The sequence below is a fragment of the Rhinopithecus bieti genome, unplaced genomic scaffold (genome assembly GCF_001698545.2).
Source record: "Rhinopithecus bieti isolate Rb0 unplaced genomic scaffold, ASM169854v2 scaffold_31531, whole genome shotgun sequence".
In the NCBI taxonomy this organism is placed as follows: Eukaryota; Metazoa; Chordata; class Mammalia; order Primates; family Cercopithecidae; genus Rhinopithecus; species Rhinopithecus bieti.
Genome location: NW_016814088.1, coordinates 844,474 through 864,615, shown reverse-complemented (window position 1 = coordinate 864,615; position 20,142 = coordinate 844,474). Strand labels below are relative to the sequence as shown.

Here is a 20,142-nt window from a genome sequence, read left to right as displayed (position 1 = left end):
TATAAAATATAATTATATTATCTCATAAAATAAATAATAATTTAAACATATATATATATAAAACCCAAGAAACAGTGACTCTACCCAAGAAAGCAATCAAAGTAAGTACTAGGATAAAATCTGTAGAATAAACCTAGAAAATAAGCAGGCTAGATTGAAACAGGAGAACAGAGATAGCTTCAAGGAAAATGAATAACTGACATGATGGAACTTTTATTAAAAGATGTTGGATTTTACTTATAAGAAAGACACGATGGCCAGGTGCAGTGGCTCACACCTGTAATCCCAGGATTTGGGGAGGCTGAGGCGGGTGGATCACCTGAGATCAGGAGTTCGAGACCAACCTGACCAACATGGAGAAAGCCCATCTCCACTAAAAATACAAAAAAAATTAACTGGGTGTGGTAACGCATGCCTGTAATCCCAGCTACTCAGGAGGCTGAGGCAGGAGAATCACTTGAAGCCGGGAGGCAGAGGTTGTGGTAAGCCATCATTGCACCACTCCAGCCTGGGCAACAAAAGCAAATCTCTGTCTCAAACAAACAAACAAACAAAAAGACATGTTTAGAAAACAAAGTAAGAACTCTAGGGGGACAAAAAAAACCAAAGAAGTATAAAAGAAAAAAAATATACTACCTGGTTCTGCCAGCATCATTTAAATAGTTAGAATAATATAGACATGTTTTATTGATTTAACATAAAAATGGTATTGTAACTATATTTGAAAGAATTAAAAGTGGTTGTTTCAGGAAGAGGGAATTGAAGAAGGGAGAGGAGGGGCAAGAAAGCATAATTTACTATTTTCCTTTTAACCTATGCATCTATCACTTGGATCAAAAGTAAAATTCACTTTTTATTAATGTTTATTTTCTCTGGTAAAAGAAATCAAGCAGTACATGTCTTACCCATTAAAATGGCACATATATATTAAGATAATAAAGTGATAACCCAGTATTGGCCAAAAGCCAAAAATCAGACACTTGCACAATGATGGTAGGAGTATAATTTGAAAGGGAATTTCAGACAACTGGATACTACATATCAAAAGCTTCATAATTTATATTAATTTATCCTGAGAAAAGAAATGTACCCCCAAAACATAGTTATTAGGATGATTAAAGCCCTGTTGTTTACAGTAAGAAAAATCTAGAAATTATCTAAATGTCTGGTAATAGGGAATAGTTAAACAAATTAGAGTAGAACCACATATTGGAATTGAATGTAGTTTACATATAAAAGCTAGCTTTTCATAATATTTAAGAAACTAGATGAGATTAAAATGTAGGACTAGTGATCAAAGAATATTTTGAAACTTATCTCCCAGGGGATCTTTATTTTGGAGTCATGGGTGTGCTAGGAATGTTGATACTGCTTAAGTCAACTCTGAATAGAAAGTTCAGCGGCAGCTGTGAGTGTGACTCTCCCCAACAGCACCAGGGAAGAGCCCAGACTCAAATGCCTTAATAGGCCATGATATAGCACTAATTGAAATGAAAGAAAGAGGTCAGGGACTTGTTTTTAAGAGGAAAAGGAAGCAAATGGAGAATAACTAGGAAGATATTTCTCAGAAATCACACATTCTAGAAGTTTCTAAGTTCTACAATTCATACCCATACTAGAAAACAAAATTGCTGGTGAAAACTAAGTTGTTTGTTGTTTGCTTAATAGAGAAGGGAGACTTCGCAATATATAAGCCTTGCAAGTCAACACCCAGAATGTGCACTAGCTAAATTTATTTGTTATGTGTCACTAATACTCACTGAGAGTACAGACCAGAACTGCCTGGTTGTCTTCTTTTTAAAGAAATTAATTGATGTTAATTACAAGCTCCATTGGTGGGGTCAGTTTCCCACTTCAGAGCAAAACAGACAATGTAACTACTACAAGCATACTGTCATGATGAGAAGTTTACATCAATTCATTTAGTTCTAAGAAGTGATTCACTGAAACCATTATGTTAATAGTGGTCACTCACCCAGAGAGAAAGAGATATGAAAGGAATCCACTTACCCTGGGTGGAACTTTGCACAGAATTCTGCTTGAATTGCTTGTAGTGACATTGATGGCACAAGAGTAAGATCCAAATAATACCAGGCTAACACCTTCCAAACTAGAGCCTCGGATGGTGGCCCAGAGCCCTCCTGTAACAAAAACAGCATATTCAGATGGGATCACCAACCATACAGGCAGACAAAAATTAATTATGCACAAGATGGATATAATGAAATTAAAATATGAAACTCCTTAGTCAAAACAAAGGCAAAGCTCAAACTGCAGGAAAAAACTGGAGTTAAATATATAAACTATCATATAGAAAGGGAGAAATAGTGACAGGAGGGCAGAGAGAGATAGCACTGCATCCTGAAGACCTTTAAGAGTAAAACCTAGGAACACAATCGTGCCACAAGTCAGAACAGGTAGGTAGTAGTCTCTGAAAACTCTTTCTGCCCTAAATTTTAAAGATCATTCCTGCAATCCTATAAAACATATTTTTTTCCTAAGACACCAAGTGTAACACAGCATCATGGTGGAAGGAACAGTGGCTGAGAGTCAGGGTCAGCGCCACAGATTGCTCAGCTACTTTCAGCAGGTCATTGTAGTATGGCCCCTGAGCTGAAGGGTCAGCATTTTCCTCATCTTTAAATAATAATGTTAGCCCTTCCAACTTTGTGATTTGACACTACACATACTAGGTTCAGGTCACTATGAAAATATAGAAATGACTGGCATCACCGCCCACTGCCATCAGAATTTTTCTACTGACCACTAAAGAGCAACCACAGAAAACCCCCATTTCTTCCCTGCGGATGTTGGCAAGAAGAGAGTTGGCTCCAGTTCTGCTATCATGGCACACGTTTCCATGTGGAGGAGGAGCCTTTGATCTAGATGATGTATAACGATGATTCTGGTCTGCCATCTCCCCAGATGGTGATGCAAGAGAGGCAGTCAGGCCACCAAACAGCCTTACCCTCCTTGAGGGTGGGGAGGGGTACAGAAGCAAGACTACCTTCAGGCATGTTGGGGACAGAAATCGGAATCTACAAAACCTGATGAAAACCTTTGAGGAGAGTGTGACTTGGTGGACTAATACCCTGAAGTTAAATGAATAAGAGCAATACACAATCGTGATATAAAATATACAATATCTAGAAACAAACTTCACAAAAAAAAATTTAAGAAGGTAAAAAAATTGAAAAATAATATTTGAAATACTGTTGAATAACTTAATGGATGGATTAAAACTTACGTAAGAAAACTAAAATAAATGTATCGAAAGAATGAACACCATAAAGGTGACATATCTTTATAAATTAAAGCATCAATGCAATTTCAATAGACATATAAGCAGAATTTGTACTTAAATTAGACAAGCTGATTCTTAAGTTTAATGAAAAATAAACAAGAATAGCCAGAAAACAAAATTTCAAAAAGAAGTGTAAAGAGGTCTTCTGCCAGACATTAAAATATCTTATATAGTAACTATGGTATCAACTATATGGTAAAATAAAATATAGTCCAGAAAGAAATTCAGATCATTATGAGGCTATAGGGTAGGATACAAGTGACATTTCACATAAGTGCAAAATAAAGTATTTATTCAGTAAATAAAATGAGTAAATATCACTGAAAAAAACTAAATCTGAATTTCTACCTTATATACTTCACCAAAGTAAATTCCCAATTTATACAAATATTTGAATATTAACAAGTTTTTTACTAGAAGGGAAACATGGCAGAATTTTTATTTTCATAATTTCAGAGCTGCAAGTCTTACAAGTATTTTACAAGTCCCTGAAGCCTATAAAAGGAAGACATCTTTTATTATATAAAAATTAAAAATATTTATGAATTGCCAAAATAAAAAACAAACAGACAAATGATAATAAAGGGCAAATATCCTTAATACATAAAATGCTCTTTAAAATCAGTAAGAAAGAACAATACTGCATTAGAAAAAATGGGCTAAGGAGATAAACAGACACTTCACTGAAAAGGAAACACAATGCCCCTAAACACATGAAAAGATATTCAATTTCTGTCTCAATAAAATAAATGCAAATTAAAACTACAATGAAATATTCTTTTTCTCCTATAAAATAGGTAAATGTCAAAAAGGTTGGGAACACACCATGTTAGTAAAATGTGGTAAATAAACACTCATATGCATTGCTGCATAGGCAATAAATTATGCAACCTCTAAAGAGAATATTTTGATATTTGCCAAAATTTTTAATGCACATAACCTCTTGACCCAGCAATTCAACTTCTAAGAAATTATGCTACTAATATTTTTGCACATGTACAAAATGGGACAACTCCATATACTAAATAATAAAGTTGAACCCCGTTTAGGGCTGAATTATGTCTCCTGCATCCCCATCAAAATTTATGTTATTACCCTAGCTCCCAATAACTCCAAACATGGCCTTATTCAGAAATGGGATCTTAGCAGATGTAATTAAACTAAGATGAGGTCATACCAAAAAAAGATAAGCCACTAATCCAATACTTGTGTCTTTATAAAAAGGGGAATTTGAGTCGGGCGCGTTGTCTCACGCCTGTAATCCCAGCACTTTGGGAGGCTAAGACAGGCGAATCACGAGGTTAGGAGTTCAAGACCAGCCTGGCCAGCATGGTGAAACTCCGTCTATACTAAAATTACAAAAAATTAGCTGAGCATGGGGGCATGCACCTGTAGTCCCAGCTACTCAGGAGGCTGAGGCAGGAGAAGTGCTTGAATCTGGCAGGCAAATGTTGCAGTGAGCTGAGATCACACCACTGCACTCCAGCCTGGGTGACAGAATGAGACTCAGTCTCAAAAAAAAAAAAAAAAAAAAAGGTTGGTGCGAGGGTGCAAGGGGGAAATTTGGACACAAACAAGACACAGGGATAATATCATGTGAAGATGAAGCAGAGATTGGGGCAGTGTTCTATCAGCCAAGGAACACCAAAGATTGCCTGCAAGACACCAGAAGTTAAGAGAGACATGGAACAGAGTCTTCCTCAAAGTTTGGTTCAGAAGGAACCAAAACTCCTGACACCTTCATCTCAGACTTCTAGCCCCCAGAATTGTGGGACAATAAATTTTTGTTGTTGAAAACACCCAGTTTGTGGTACCTGATTGCAGCAGCCCTAACAAACTAATACAGACCCCTACCTCATACCATGTACAAAAACTAACTCGAAATGAATCAGGTACCTACATATAAGAGCCAAAACTATAAAACTCGCAGAGGAAAACATGGGCATAAATCTTTGTGACATTAGATCAGGCAATAGTTTCTTAGATATGACACCAAAAGCACAAGCAATAACGATAAATATAAACTGGACTTCATCAAAATTTAAATTGTGTGCTTCAAATAGCACTATTAAAAAAAGTGAAAAGGCAACTCACACAATGGGAAAAAATATCTGCAAATTATTTATCTGATAAGTGATTCGTATCCAAAATACTTTAAGAACTTACACCTCAACAATAAAATGACAAATAACTCAATTTGAATAAGCATTTCTACAAAGCTGTATAAATGGCCAATAAGGACATGAAAAGATACTCAACATCTTTAGTCATTAGGAAAATCAAAACCACAATGAGGTATCATCCTATGCCCATTAAGATGGCTACTAGGAAAAAAATAATAATAATAACAAGTACTGGTGAGGGTGTGGAGATATTGTGATATGGTTTGGCTCTGCGTCCTCATCCAAATATCGTATCAAATTATAATTCCCAATATTGGGAGAGGGTCCTGGTGTGAGATAATTGGATCATGGGGGCAAATTTCCCCCTTGCTATTCTTGTGATAGTGAGTGAAATCTCACAAAACCTGATTGTTTAAAAGTGCATAGCATATCCCCCTTTGCTCTCTCTCTCCTGTCACCATGTGAAGATGTGCTTGCTTCCCCTTCACCTTCTGCTATGATTGTAAGTTTTCTGAGGCCTCCCCAGTCAAGCCTCCTCTACAGCCTGTTGAACTGAGTCAATTACACCTCTTTTCTTTATAAACTTTCCAGTCTCAGGTAGTTCTCTATAGCAGTGTAAGAATGGACTAATACACATTGGAACCCTCTTATATTGCTAGTAGTAATGTTAAATTATGCAGCCATTTTGGAAACAGTTTGGCAATTCTTTAAGAAGTTAAACATGGAGTTACCATATGACCCAGCAATTCCATTTTTAGGTGTATACCCAAAAGAATTAAAAGCATATATTCATGCAAATCCTTGTACACAAATATTCATAGCAGTCTTAGTCATAAGAACCAAAAAGTGGAAACAATCCAAAGGTACATGATGAGATGAATGGAAAACAAAATATGGTATACCCATACCATGTAATATTATTTAGTCATAAAATTGAACAAAGTACTGTTATATGTTACAACATACATGAACCTTAAAAATATCATGCCAAGTAGAGAAGCCAGATGTAAAAGGTTACACGTTGCATTACTTTATTTATGTTACATGTCTAAAATAGACAAATTCACTTAGACAGAAAATAGATCTGTGGTTACCAGGGCTAGGGAAAAGGGAGGAACAGTGAGTGACTACTAATGTATACAGGTTCCTTTCCAAGATGTTGAAAATGTTGTTGAATCAGGTGGTGATAAGGTATACAACTTTGTGAATATACTGAAGACTGCTGAGTTTACACTTTTTAAAAATGATATGGGAATTATATCTCAATTTTTTAAGTTAAAAAAGAGATCCTCAGGGTACAGAAAAGAATAAAATATCTCTACCTATTTCTAAGGTACACTACCCTAGGCCAAGCCAACATTATCTCTCCCCTGGATGTCTGTCATACCCTTCTAACTGGTCTTGCTGGTTCCATCTTTGCCTCCCTACCGTGAGTTCTCACACAGCAGCCTAAGTCAGATCATGTCACTTTGCTTGAAATCCTCCAATGGCCACCATCTCACTCAGAATAAAAGCTGAGTGAGCTGAGGGTCATTCAAATCCCCCAAGGCCATATAACCTGCTTTGGGTCATCTTCTACTACTCTCCCCTCACTCAATCTACTCCAGCCATGGCAACCTCCACGGCATTCTGGAACAAGCCAGGCCCCCTTTGACCCCAGACTTTTTGTTCCTTGATGTTCCTTCTGACTTGAACTGTCTTTCCCAAGATTTCCCCAGAATTCATTCCTTCATTTCTCCCATATCTCCCTTCTCTAAGGCCACTCATGTCATTTCTCCAATGCCAATAACCATCCCATCACAACCATCCATTCCCTCCCTCTTCATCCCCTTCCCTTCTTGATTTTTATCCTACACACTTAACCATCACTGCCCCAAGACAGAGCCTTTGTTTTTATTTACTGTACCCCCAGCATTAATAATGCCTGGTAATAAAAGCTAAATACATTGTCATTATGATTATTGTTGATGGTAACAATTAAAGGTTGAAGAGGTGATGATATCTTGCCACTCTCATTTGAAAGTTTAAACTATGGCCACACAAGGGTCCGTACCTTAAAAGAAGACAGTGCTATCTCAGCACAAAAATGAATGAAGAAAGTATGTAAAGCAAAGCCAAGATTTTCTTCAAAAAAATTCTTTCCAGGGTTTTGCTTCTGCAAATGGGTTGGTGGTGATTTATCACATTATTGTATCCATTCATTACATATGCAAATATTCTGTAAATTTCTTGCTGGTAAGCCCCAGCCCGGTTCTCTTTAAATCCCCTAGAGCATCACTTCTCAAGCTGTACTCTTCATAGAAATTGCCTGAGGACATGTTAAAATGCAGATTGATTCAGAAGGTCTGGCCTGGAGACTGAGACTCTGCATCTCTAACAAGCTCATGGGTATTACAGATACTGCTCGTCCAGGACCGCACTTTAAGGACCAAGGTCTTCAGCACCTCACACAGGGCTCTACGGGATGGCCCAATCAGTGTTGAGTGAGTGAGTAGTGATTAACTCATAGGTGGCAGGGCAAAGGAAGAGTTAATAGAAAAAGTTTAAATCCAATAATAAGGAAAGCAGCCGCTACAGCCTCTCTCTCTCCCTCTCCCTTTCCCCATATTCTTAATAAAAGATAATTTGTACCCGTTTGGCATATCCCTGCTCAGAGTTTTCCATCTTTTGCTAAAATAATGTACAATCCTCCTAGAAATTCCTTCAAAAAACAGCATGTTCTGATAGGGTAACCAACTCATTCCAATTTTCCTGGGACCAAGTTTTAGCACTAAGAGTTCTGCATCCTAGTTATAAAACTGAGTCTTGTGTCCTGGAAACCCCCTCAGTCCCAAGCAAACTGGGAAAGTTAGCCACCCTACCTGTGTAAAGCACTTTGTCTAGAGGAAACAAAGATGACCGAGTCACCTGTTTGCCTTAAGGCAGAGGGAGCTAAAGAAGGTATGTGTGGGCTGAACAGCAAAGGTAACTCTGAAAGGAGATCAAAGCTCCTTATAAATCTATAGAGAAAACTACACCATGCGCTACACTCAAACCAATAATTATTGGGTTAATACAGAATATGATCTTTCACTCTGAGCTCCGTATCATCTGACTTTCCTTAAATCATGGAGAAATAAGTGCAAGTTATGCTTGCTCTGTTTTATGTGTAGAAACAAGGTGGGGTGGGCCTCATAATTCACTCTTCTAGGCAAAATAGGGTCAGAAAAAAAATCTGTTCTTTTGAACAATGAGTTTGTGGTCAAACCACATTGCTTTAAAATATGTTCTAAGCTGCAGTCCTCTGGACTCCAGAATAAACCATGACAAAAATCCAAAGCATTAAGGAAAAGGGTTTTATGCTCTAATGTTTATTCGTTAACAAACATAAGCCTCAGTATTCCTGAGATTCTTGCAATCTGGCTGGGTTGTTTTTAACTGGCTGTGTCCCTGAGAAAGCAGAAAGTCATGGAGAAATATTTGATTTTCCATAGAACTAACCCAATTCATAAGGTTATGTTGACAAGACCCACCACTCTCTGTATTGCCCACTACTCAAATGGCAATCGGTTTTGCATGCTAGCCAAGTATCCCAGTGCGCATCGGTCCACAAACTTATGAAATATCAAACATGTATGAAAGTTATGTAGGACCCAATTATGCCTGACACCACCAGCCAAACTATAATCCTTTATGTGGCAAGTGAGTTCATTTAAGGGCTCAAATGTTTGTTGCTCATTTAAATACTTATGTCAGTAAACAAAAGACAGTGAATCACAGTGAATATGGAATTCATTACACAGCAGGACTAAATTCCTACCAGCAAGAATACTAGCTTCAGAGAGTCGGACACATTGTGAGACCCTCCCCAGATTACCAATATCCGCAGCTGTGGAAGGCTCCACCGTATCCAGTCTAGGTTCCACATTTAGGAAGAGGTCTTCTCCAGTGGCACTGATGGCAAGACCAGAGGGTCTCACCAACATCAAGATCCGATGCACTCCAACAGGCGGCAAATCTGTCTGACAGACTACATTGGTCTGGTTTGAGAAAATAACTTTGCAATTCGTTTTATTCACTGTAACCTGCAAGAACTGGGAGTCACCAGAGAAACCAGTTCCGGTAATATAAATCATTAGGTTGACGTCACCATCTTAAAGGAGGAAAGAAATTTTAAAAAAACAAACAAAATAATCTTTCAGTGATATTACTTCATTTAAGAGGCCACACTATCATCAAATGCTCATTCTCTCCCCCAATCCCCTCCCAAAATTCAAGGAGCTGAATGCTGACTTAAATATTGGCCATCTGTATTTATTATTGTAGTACACAGCCCCGATCTTAAATTTTCTCCAGCTAGTGAGAAGAGATCGCTGATCAATTTTTTTAAAAGAACATAGTATTTCAAAATAAAGGACAAAGACAATAAAACATTTTTAGTCATCAAAAGTCTACTTCTCCCCATTTCAAATCATGACCATTTATCTTAGATAGACCAAAACATAACACTTTCTGCTGCATCACTCAACCTCTGCCTAATGAACTAATGTGTCTTCTACCCACCCATCACCAGCTACATGGCCTCTAACAAAATCACTGCAAGTCTCAGGTTTATACCCATCTCAGAGCCAAGTCACAAATCATACCAACAGAGTACCACACAGAATGGACACAGGGAGTTGACCCTTGAAGGTACTGGAAAGAGCAGGAACCTGGGCAATGAGCTGGTACGTCATTCACTCGCACAACCACCTGAAAAAAGGCAAAATTTCTTTTCAATTTTATGCATTTCATATCTGCTAGGGTATTCATAAAGTATCTGTGAAGCGCTCCCAAGCTGAAATGTGTTCATGATTCGCTTATTCTTATTCCTTTTTTCTATTTTCCGAGTAATTAATCTTAAATTGCAATGAATGGCTCAAAACACATGAAACTTTCTTAAAATGATGGCGGACATGCTGAAACCCATTTCTGTAATTAAATGTGCAAAATATTGAGTAAATTTTCTCTCTGTCATATAGAAGTAAATTTCATATGCTTAAACTGCATAAGGACTTCTCATCACTCTGTATTTCCAACCAGGTACCTACTTTATGTGACAAGCCCTTTATTTGCTACTAAAGACCAATAAATTCAATGTGTTCCTTCCACCATCACTATGTGAATATATAACTAAAGACTAGAGTGTATTTGGATACTTTAGTTGGGGTCTCTTTTGTCATAGAATGGTAGATTCCCAAAGAGAGACTATATATATTTCCCTTTCACTGGAACTAATGTTAATCTAATAGAACTCAAAAACTACTTGGAAATGAGAAAGGTAAAAAAGATATGACTCCACTGATTCTCTATGTATAAAAAATGCATTAATAGCATACAGATTATATTTATGACAGTGTTTCCTTATTAAGGGAAGAGGTATTGGCATGGCATGGACAATAAAGAACACTTCAATTTTATCTATTCTGTTTCATTTCTTCCATAAAGACAAAAATTATAAATACATCAAAATGTTGACAACGTCAATTTTCAGTTTGGGTACCCAGGTGTTGATATTATTCTTTATTGCTTTTGTATTTTAAAACTTTATCAAATGGAAAGCAGATGACCTATAACAGAAATATGGGAAGATAGGGGGGAAAAAAGGACATTTTAAAGACAAAAGAATGACCTAGCTCATTTACTTTTGATACCTTGGATAGAAGCATAAATCATATTTAGCTATAGTGATTCTCAAATTTTTGCACCAAAACAGTAGTATCAACAATTATAATAGAATATTGTGGTTACAAGGCATTTATATTTTCAGGGAAACGTACATACCCTGTGGGGGTACAAAAACGACAGCCATAAGTACCCCTGTTTTACACAGAGGCAAAATGACCCTTAGAAGCTAAATCAATGGGTCCATATTACAAATCAGTGAGGAGCTGAGTTAGACTTGAAACTGGAGCTTGCACTTAGGATGGCCCATTCACTCTCACCTGACTATGCTGGTTGGCAGTAGCCAACATGTCTCCAAATATGGGTCCAAGAAAAACTCCACCATCATATACCACACGCATGGCTGCAGCAGGATTCACTCCAGTAAGGTTTTCATCAGAGACCTGAAACGGTTACATTTCTGGTAAATTCTGTCATGGAACCAAAATCTAATCTTGTCTAATCAAATAATAAAGGGTCTTTTCTCATTGTGTTTCAGATAATCAGATAGCTAGAAAGTGAAAGTAGAGTGACCGAATTGAAATACAGAAACATAACAGTAAATAATGGCTAAGGAAAGCCCCAGTAGATTAGAGAAATATTCATTTGCAAGTCGATTGCCAAAAGAGGTACAATAAACCATCTTCTAAGTCTTGAGATACTTTGCTTCTCCATGTTTTTCCATTTTATATGTTTGCAATCCAAACTATTAAAATAAAGTGGAAAGAAACAGTGCCATGAGATAAAAGCAAGGTCTCCCATTCTTCCTCTATCTCCTTTCTAGAATTTTGATTGAAAATCAGATAACCCACACCACCATACAACTAGGAAAAATTTTCATCTTGGGCTTCTTTTTATAATAACCAAATGCTAGATGATCATTAGATTATTTTTTAAAACCCTAAATATGCAAGAGCATCTGGTTTTGTCATTACACAAAGACAGCAAATTCTTTTCTAAACTTCCTTCTGCTATGCCATCTGCTTCCACGATCATCTAAGTCAATCACATCTGCTTAAATTATCCAATAACAGATGTAGAATTATTGCATGGTGGACACTGACCAACAACTTCACTACCTACAGTGAGTTAGGAAGGGAGATGTTGGGTTTAAATTGCTTTTTCAGGGATATGAGACACAAAATACGTGTTGAAAACTTCCAGAAAGAAAGATCATGGAATCCCTTTACTCGAATATTCCAACAAAATTAATAATTCATGACAGCTTCCATTTGTATAATTCTGATTTTTTTTTTTTTGCATAATTTCTCCAGGGCAGCAAATCCATACCACTAAAAGGGATACTATACATACCCTGATAAAATTGGGCAAATCCCCAATCTGAGTGGACCAGGACAAGGTCCACACGCGTTCGTAGCAAGTGTATAGATCCTCCTTCACAGAGAAGTCACTGGCATTGAGGTACCTGGATGTGAAGTCATCAGCGTTATTCTGTAAGAGCTGGTGAAGTTGATGAGCAGAAATTTGTACAGGGACATCTGTGAGAGAAGGTTTTGATGCAGAAAACACAGACACTAATTAATCCACCTTACAGAGTTTCATCATCAAGGATAACACAACACATACCAGGATGCCTATCAAATTTTCAGGAGACCCTTCTGTCAAAATGGAACTTCAGTAGAATCCCCAGCCCTAATTAAACCATTTTTTCCTAAGATAAAGACAAGTAGATAACCACGTTTTATATTACACTACCTTTCATTCATACCATATCACATAGCAATCAGAGAGCACAGCCATATCAGATAAAATCATCTCAACTGTCAACTCGAAATGTAAACTCCACACACCCTTGAATGACTGAAAGTCTAATTAAATATTAGATCTTCCCTGGAAAAATTTAGCTGGCCCTGTGAACAGAGAAAAGTTGGCCACTTTTCACAGGGAGTGAGGGAGGCATACAGCAGCTGACACCCATAAAAACTTGGCCAGCCCAGCTGAGGAATGTTGGCATTTAACTTCAGTTTCTCTATTAGAATTTTCTTTAAGCCCAACCACCTGCTTCCCCATTCCACGTGCCCACAGAGGAATAACAGGTCTCTGTGTTTGAACCCTGCTTTGTGCTCTACCAAAAGTTCCCATTTCATTAGCTGCTTCCAGCAGCCCTGTGAGGTGAATCATTGAGTACCCTAATGCCTACTTTAGGGATGAAGAAAATGAAACCCAACCATAGCTTGCCAATGCAGAAAGACAGGTTTACATGAAAACCCAGGTTGCCTTCTACCTACTCAATAGCATTTCTCTTGAATTCCACACTGCCCTGAAGGGTTAATAAAATATCACTGCATTTCTAAATTGCTAACGAAATTCTTATCCTTTTACAAAACATGTTTCTACATTTATACAGAGTTTCAGATCCATCACCATTCAAGAGGCCAGGCCAAGGCTGACTTCCCCAGTTGTTTTGCAGGTGGTGATCTGAGGATCATCAGTGATATAAATCAGTAGCAGGAAGTCTCTACGGATGAGCTGTCATCCATGAGAAGTAAAATCAAATATAAATAGCACAGTAATGGGCCTCACAGAGGCAGGACACAGTTGATGTTTATTCCCCCATTTACCAGAATCAACACCTAGAGATCTTCGACTTCTCCTGAGTCACCCTATTATAATAAAAACACTACTCTGTTCCTCTCACCCAAGAGGTCCTGCGCAGGCCTAGGGACTTTCTGCTTGGGAGGGCAGAAGATTTTTGGACCATGTTCTAACTTTTATACAGCCCCTCTCAAGTTCTACTGAGCCTTGCTTCTGATTCCCCACGTTTCTACCAAATAAGTAATGTATCATTATCACTTCTAATCCTTGCTCTTTGTGCATTGTATGTATTCTTGAAGATTTACAAACACTACTCTAATTGCATCTGAAAGTTCTTTCTACATTTGTTGGGACCATTAAAATCCTCCGTAGTATATGGTGTCACCATTAAGTTTAACTCTAATGGACCATGGCTATCATGTATCTTGGTCTGTAAAACTCTAGAAAGAAGAGGACTGACCCAGGAATCAAATACATGGGTTCACAACTGGACCCTGTCATCAGCTATTTGTATGACCTTTTGACAAGCCTTAGGGTAGTTGGCTGAATGGTGAACTCCCTAAAAGATGGCCTAATGGCCTAATCCCCGGAAAATATGAATGTTAACTTATAAAGCAAAATAATAAACTGTGTATGGCAAAAGATGTGGCTAAGGGTCTTGAGAGGAAAAATCTGTCCTAGATTATCCCAGGTGGACCCTGAATACAATTATGTAATAGGTACCCTTACAAGAGAGAGGCAAAATTTTGAGATAGAAGAGGAAGAAGCAACGTGACCACAGAGGTGGCGGTTGGAGTGATACGGCCACAGCCAAGACATGCTAGCCACCACCAGAAGCCAGAAGAGGCAGGAGCAAATACTTCACAGGAGTGTGGCCCTGCCGACAACTTGATTTTGGACTTCTGGCCCCAGAACTGGGAGAGAACCATTTTTTGCTGTTTGAAGCCACCAAGTTTGTGGTAACTCCTTACAACAGTCCCAGGAAGCTGATCCACTCCGTTTCCACATCTACACATCTTCCACATCTACAAAATGTAAAGGTTGGGGTAGCATTAACAGTAAGTCCCTTTCCAAATCTTTCATTTTAAGAATTGTCACTTTCAGACACTGGAAAATAAAAATAGCTTTAATACTATCACCTGACAACCTCCCAGGATGTTGTTCCCTTGGGAATGTGAGTGAGATTATGTGAGTGAGAAGTGTTGCACCCCCAATCGCCCCTTTACCAGAAATCACTGTATTAGGAAGCTGGATGCGAAAGTGTCCTCCTAGAGGTGGACTTGTCCGCTGTTGTCTCTGTGTCGTCGCCAGGACCAGTCCAGATCCCTCTTCTGTTCCTTCAGTGGGCACAGAGCTGTGGCACGTCAGAAACAAAGCATTCACATCTGGGTTGGGGTGTGCACCTAGGAGTACCTCGTCTGAAGGGTGTCCTGTCTTGCTTAGGCTGCAGCCTTCCAGAAAGAGCTAAGGGACCTGAAGAAACTCAGAAAGGGAGTTTTCAGGACCACTCGATGTGAGAATCATTTCAGAGTAACTTAATTCACCTCTATCATTTCAGAGTGAAAACTGTTGGCATTTAGAGCCTACCGATATGGTGGGCTTCCTCTCTGCCACTGAAGATGTCTCAGCCCTTCATTTTCAGTTGATGGTTTTATTGCTTTTTCCTGCCCAGAGGACCACGGAACAAACATTTAGTTAAGGAACGTAAAGCACGGGTTCAAACTTTCTGCACCTGCCTTTAATACGCCATTGCAACATGCTGTAGGTACGAGAACTCATTTTGGAACATAGTAGAAAAGATGAGAGAAAAAACCTATACAGTTATGCACCACTTGACAGTGAGGATACATTTTAAGAAATGTATCCTTAGACAGTCTCATCATTGTGCAACCATCATACAGTTTACTTACACAAACCTAGATGGTACAGCCTACCACACACCTAGGCTATATGGTATAGCCTGTTGCTTCTAGGCTACAAGCCTGCTGCTGTACTGAATACTGTAGGCAATTGTAACACAATGGTATGTATTTGTGTATCAAAACATATCTAAACATAGAAAAGGTACAGTAAAAATATGGTAATATAATCTTATAGGACCACCATCATATATTTGGTCCATCACTGACAGATACATTGTTATGTGGAACATGACTGTCTATTTAGATATATATGTATATACACATATATACAGTGTGAATATATATATATATCCCTATAAATACACGTATACATATACGTACATCAAAGGCAGAGCACTCAATTCTTCCCATTCTACTGGGGTTTAGGTGAAAATTTAAAAGAACAAATTAGATTATACATGTGTTCCAGAAGTTACAAGTAGCCTGATCCTTAGTTACTGCTTTGTAAACTGCGGCTAGAAATCGTTATTACAAAGCAATGCTTATGGGGCTCTCGTGCCATCTGGTGGTGAGTTCTTAGAAATAGCTATTTTTCTTCTCTAGATATTTCACTTCAAAGAATTTCAACAAGATTAATACATGAGGAATGCAATGAAAGGAACAATAACAACAACAAAAAAAGGCGGTGGTGATGTGAACCTCTGAACAGCACAAAATGCCACTATTTTTAAACTAACTGATTCGGAATTAGTTCTCAAAGCGTAGTCCCCAGACCAGCAGAATCAGCATCACCAAGGAACTTATTAAAAATGCAAATTCTCAGGTTTTTCCCCAAACCTACTGAATTAGAAATTCTGACAGTAGGCCCAGTAATTTTAACAATACTTCCAGGTGAATCTGGCACTGCATCTCAAGATTGAGAACATTGGTTTAAGCAACAAGACAGGTAGCTTTTCCTGACAAAAGTCTCACCTGTGTCCGCCAAAGCCAACAAGCATTCTTAGGAGAAGGGGCAGGTGTACAAAAGACACTCCTTACTGTGCAGTGATGAGTGGGAGCTCCGTGCCACACCCCGCCAGCCAAGAGGTGACACTGTAGACCGGAGGGGATCCCACCACAGACACTGATTCCACCAGATTCTCCCCTGGGCGAGCCGTTCCAGAATCAGCTTGAGAAACTAGAGACCAGTGATCCAATTACTATCAAGTGACTCAAGATAGGAGACTTGCTGTGTGGAAAATCCCAGTTGGAGATGTGAGTTACTCAGATCTCAGCACACAGCAAAAGCATAGATTCCTACTTATCTGCTACCATAAAGAACACATGGAGAGGAGGCAAGAGGATAGGCCATTCCATTTAGTACGAAAAGGAAAATGCGAGGTCCTGATTTAAGGAGATGAAGATTGATTCCATAGAAAAGTTCAATAACCCCCCAGCCAGCAAAATGTCACTCCCTATGCTTTTGGAGGCACTCCTACACAGTTAATTTATTGCAGTGTAGCCTGCCACCCTTTCCTCCTTTCCTTCCCATAGCCCCTGGCATCTCTAGGGATGTTCAGGTGATCCTCTTAGGAGCACTAAACTCAGAGGCACATACAGGAGCATTTGCGTGTTTATCCACAGTGTGGAGCCAGCACGTGTACAGAAAGAGTGCAAACTTTAAGAGAGACCACTGGTCAAATCCTGCTTTTTTTCACTTCTACTGGATTCCCACTCAGCTAATCCACACACACTCCATTAGACTCAGTTTTCTTACGTGTGAAGTGGGGATTATGACATGCATGATTGATAGCAATCTACCTGACAAGGGGAGTTTAGTGAGATTTAAGATTTAAAATGATCAGCACAATATCAGTATCCTTTTAGCCTCCTCCCCAAGACTGGTTACAATGGAGACTTTAAAGAGTTTAAGGGCAACATCTTTGTATAATTCATCTTCTCATGCTTGATGCTTAGCATATGCTAGGCATACAGTAGGTGGTCAATAAATGATTATTTGTTCAGCTGGATAAAATCACTGAAGGTTCTGTTCCAGGTTCGGTGATCACTAGATTCCGATCTCCTCCACAGCCCTGCTGTGGGAATTGGGGCAAAATATTCAACTCCTTTTAGCCTTGGTTTCCCCATCCATAGGTGGGGATAATAGGACCAACTCATGGGCTTCTGAGAACTAAATGAGAAATAAATGGAAGCTACCACTGTCCAGTGCTAGTGGGAGATAAAAGGAAGTCTCATACAAGACATTAGGCAGGGGAATATCATCAAGTATAAAATTGAGATCACATAAATGATATACAATTAACTATGAATTTTGAGTCCAATTGTGTAGTTTCTGTTGCCATTAAATAATTCTGAAAACAGAGCCACTGCCAGCAGAGTTAATGTGACAAAGTGGGAGGCAGACCGTTTCATGCACGCCACCACCATCTTCTCTCTTGTCCCTGCCCTCTCCCTTCCTGCTCCCACCTCACCGCATCCCTGGATGATTCCAGATACACAGAGAATTTGGTGGCAAAGAGGTGAGGGCAGTAAGAAAAGGTTCTGAATCCTTGGCTTCAAGTGTTTGGAGAGGCAGAATGGCATTAAAGGAAGAGAAAAGAAAAACTGAACAGCACCTATTATCCAGTCCTGAGTTTTCCAACCAGTGGGCTCCAGTGTATGAAATATTGATTCCCTCAGCCTTCTGGAAATTGAGGCAGCACTTGGCGTCACCAAAGACCCCCCCAACCCATTGTCTTGAGCACCAAAAAATTCAGGTAGTCACCTAGCACGTCGCTTGAGTAGTGTCATTTTCTAAGTGTGCCAGAGCATGAACAGGTTTGGAACAATAAGCAATGACCTAGATGTCCCCAAAACACTTAAACTATGGAAACAGAGAAGAGATGGGATTTCAATGAGAATCGAAGACGATGTAATTTCAAGGCTGATAAAGAGTCTTCTTGCCACCCATCCCCAAGTTCCCCTGCCTTCAGTACTGCAATGTTTAGGCAAAAGACTGAAAAGCTGTACATTTTCTAAATCAAAATGTAAATGAAGGTATCATCTTTTTCTTCTTGGAGAGGGAAAGAAACTATAAAAAGTAAGCTAGCTAAACTCCAAAGCCACAAGGAATTTGACAGAGAAGGAAACATGAGCAAAAGTTGGAAGCCTGAAGACACTGAGGGCAAACTGCACCATTCTGCCTTGGCTGTGGGTGCATATCACAAACGGCCACCTCAGCAGGGCCCTGGAGGAGGACTTTGTCCCTAAGAGTAGCGGGCAAGAGCCAGGTGAGACCACTGTGCCCAAGAGTGGTCAAGGGAAACTTCAGGAAGGAAAAGCCAGGCCTGATCTCTAAATAATGAGTGGGAAGAGTCTGGAGAGACAGAAAGGACTAGGGCCTTGTCTCTGAAGAAGATGATTACCTTCCAACTCTCACTGCATCTGTCTTGAAGGTTGTAGATCAGACTCTGAGCCCATTTACAGGGACAGACACTGCTGTGTTCCTTCTAGCACCTGGTATGGCATATTAACTCATGGAGAGGTAGAGAAATCCTGCTAGCCTAATGATGATAATAATAATAACAATAATTGCTTATATTTATTAGGCACCTTCTATGGACAAGACCAGTAAGGAGTGCTTTATATTAAACTTTATCTTCACAGTAATCTAATGAAGTAGAGTCCTTATTATACCCATTTTACAGATGAAGAAACCAAGACTTCCCAGCAAGAAAGTGAGAAAACTGGAGTAAGAATACAGACACCAGAAGCAAGAGCAAATAGTGGGGAAAATAGGAAAGAAGAGGGACTAGAGAGACATAGAACCAAAGGCACACAATCCCAGCCCCATCTGTTTTCTAGAGCCAAGGCAGGCAAAAAGGAGGATCACCTGTTCTCTCCTCATCAAAAAAACAGTAACCCCTAGCAGGAAAGTTTGAGGTAGGCATTTGACAGGCTTGTGGAGGAGAGAGAATTTGATGATTACCTGTTACGTTTGTGTCTGCAATAATAATTTCATCCACGTAGAACAGGCCCGTCTCCTGCGCCAGAGGGACAAGGTCAATCTGATGAACCAGCACTGGGGAGTTTGTCGGAGGGGGCTGGAGATCTCCGGAGCAACGCACACAAGTCTCCCAGAGGTCAGTGCAATGGAACTGCCAGCTGAAAAACAGCGTGGAGTGGAACTGGGCTCTCAGCGAGCACTTGCAGTCCTCTCCCGTTAGAGCCCTTGTTCCCAAACCTGGGGGGTCTGCGGGCTATGCAGCCAAGAGAGAGATCCCATGAGCCCCTGCACCCAAGCAGTCCCGGGTGCCGTGGGTATAAACATCCCACCCAAGATGGGCTCAGCTCAGCCTCGATATAACACCAGGAGTCACCTTTTAAGTCGATCATTCATCCATGACACACAATGTCAGCAGCATTTTCAAATTACAGTTTAACTGTGTGTCTTAAGCAAATTATAATGTTAGGCTATAGCCACAGAGAAGATTGAGACTTCTGGACATTACCAGTTTCATTTAGGTTTAAGACCATTTACAAGACCCATGAGAATTACGTGGAAAGCACTGAATCAAGGGATCAAGACGGCTGAATTTTATTCCAGGATCACTAGCTGAATGAATTTTGATAAATC

The 20,142-nt window shown here is 39.3% G+C and overlaps 1 protein-coding gene across 1 annotated transcript in view; it reads right to left on the bottom strand.

The window, feature by feature from the left end:
• The window catches only part of PKHD1 (PKHD1 ciliary IPT domain containing fibrocystin/polyductin), a 484,394-nt gene that overhangs the window by 429,980 nt on the left and 34,272 nt on the right, over positions 1 to 20,142 (bottom strand). Inside the window, 8 exon segments of the mRNA XM_017849608.1 lie at positions 2,011 to 2,141; positions 9,284 to 9,559; positions 10,053 to 10,158; positions 11,391 to 11,513; positions 12,424 to 12,608; positions 14,892 to 15,019; positions 16,566 to 16,704; positions 19,495 to 19,670. Coding sequence (XP_017705097.1) covers positions 2,011 to 2,141; positions 9,284 to 9,559; positions 10,053 to 10,158; positions 11,391 to 11,513; positions 12,424 to 12,608; positions 14,892 to 15,019; positions 16,566 to 16,704; positions 19,495 to 19,670 — 1,264 coding nt within the window.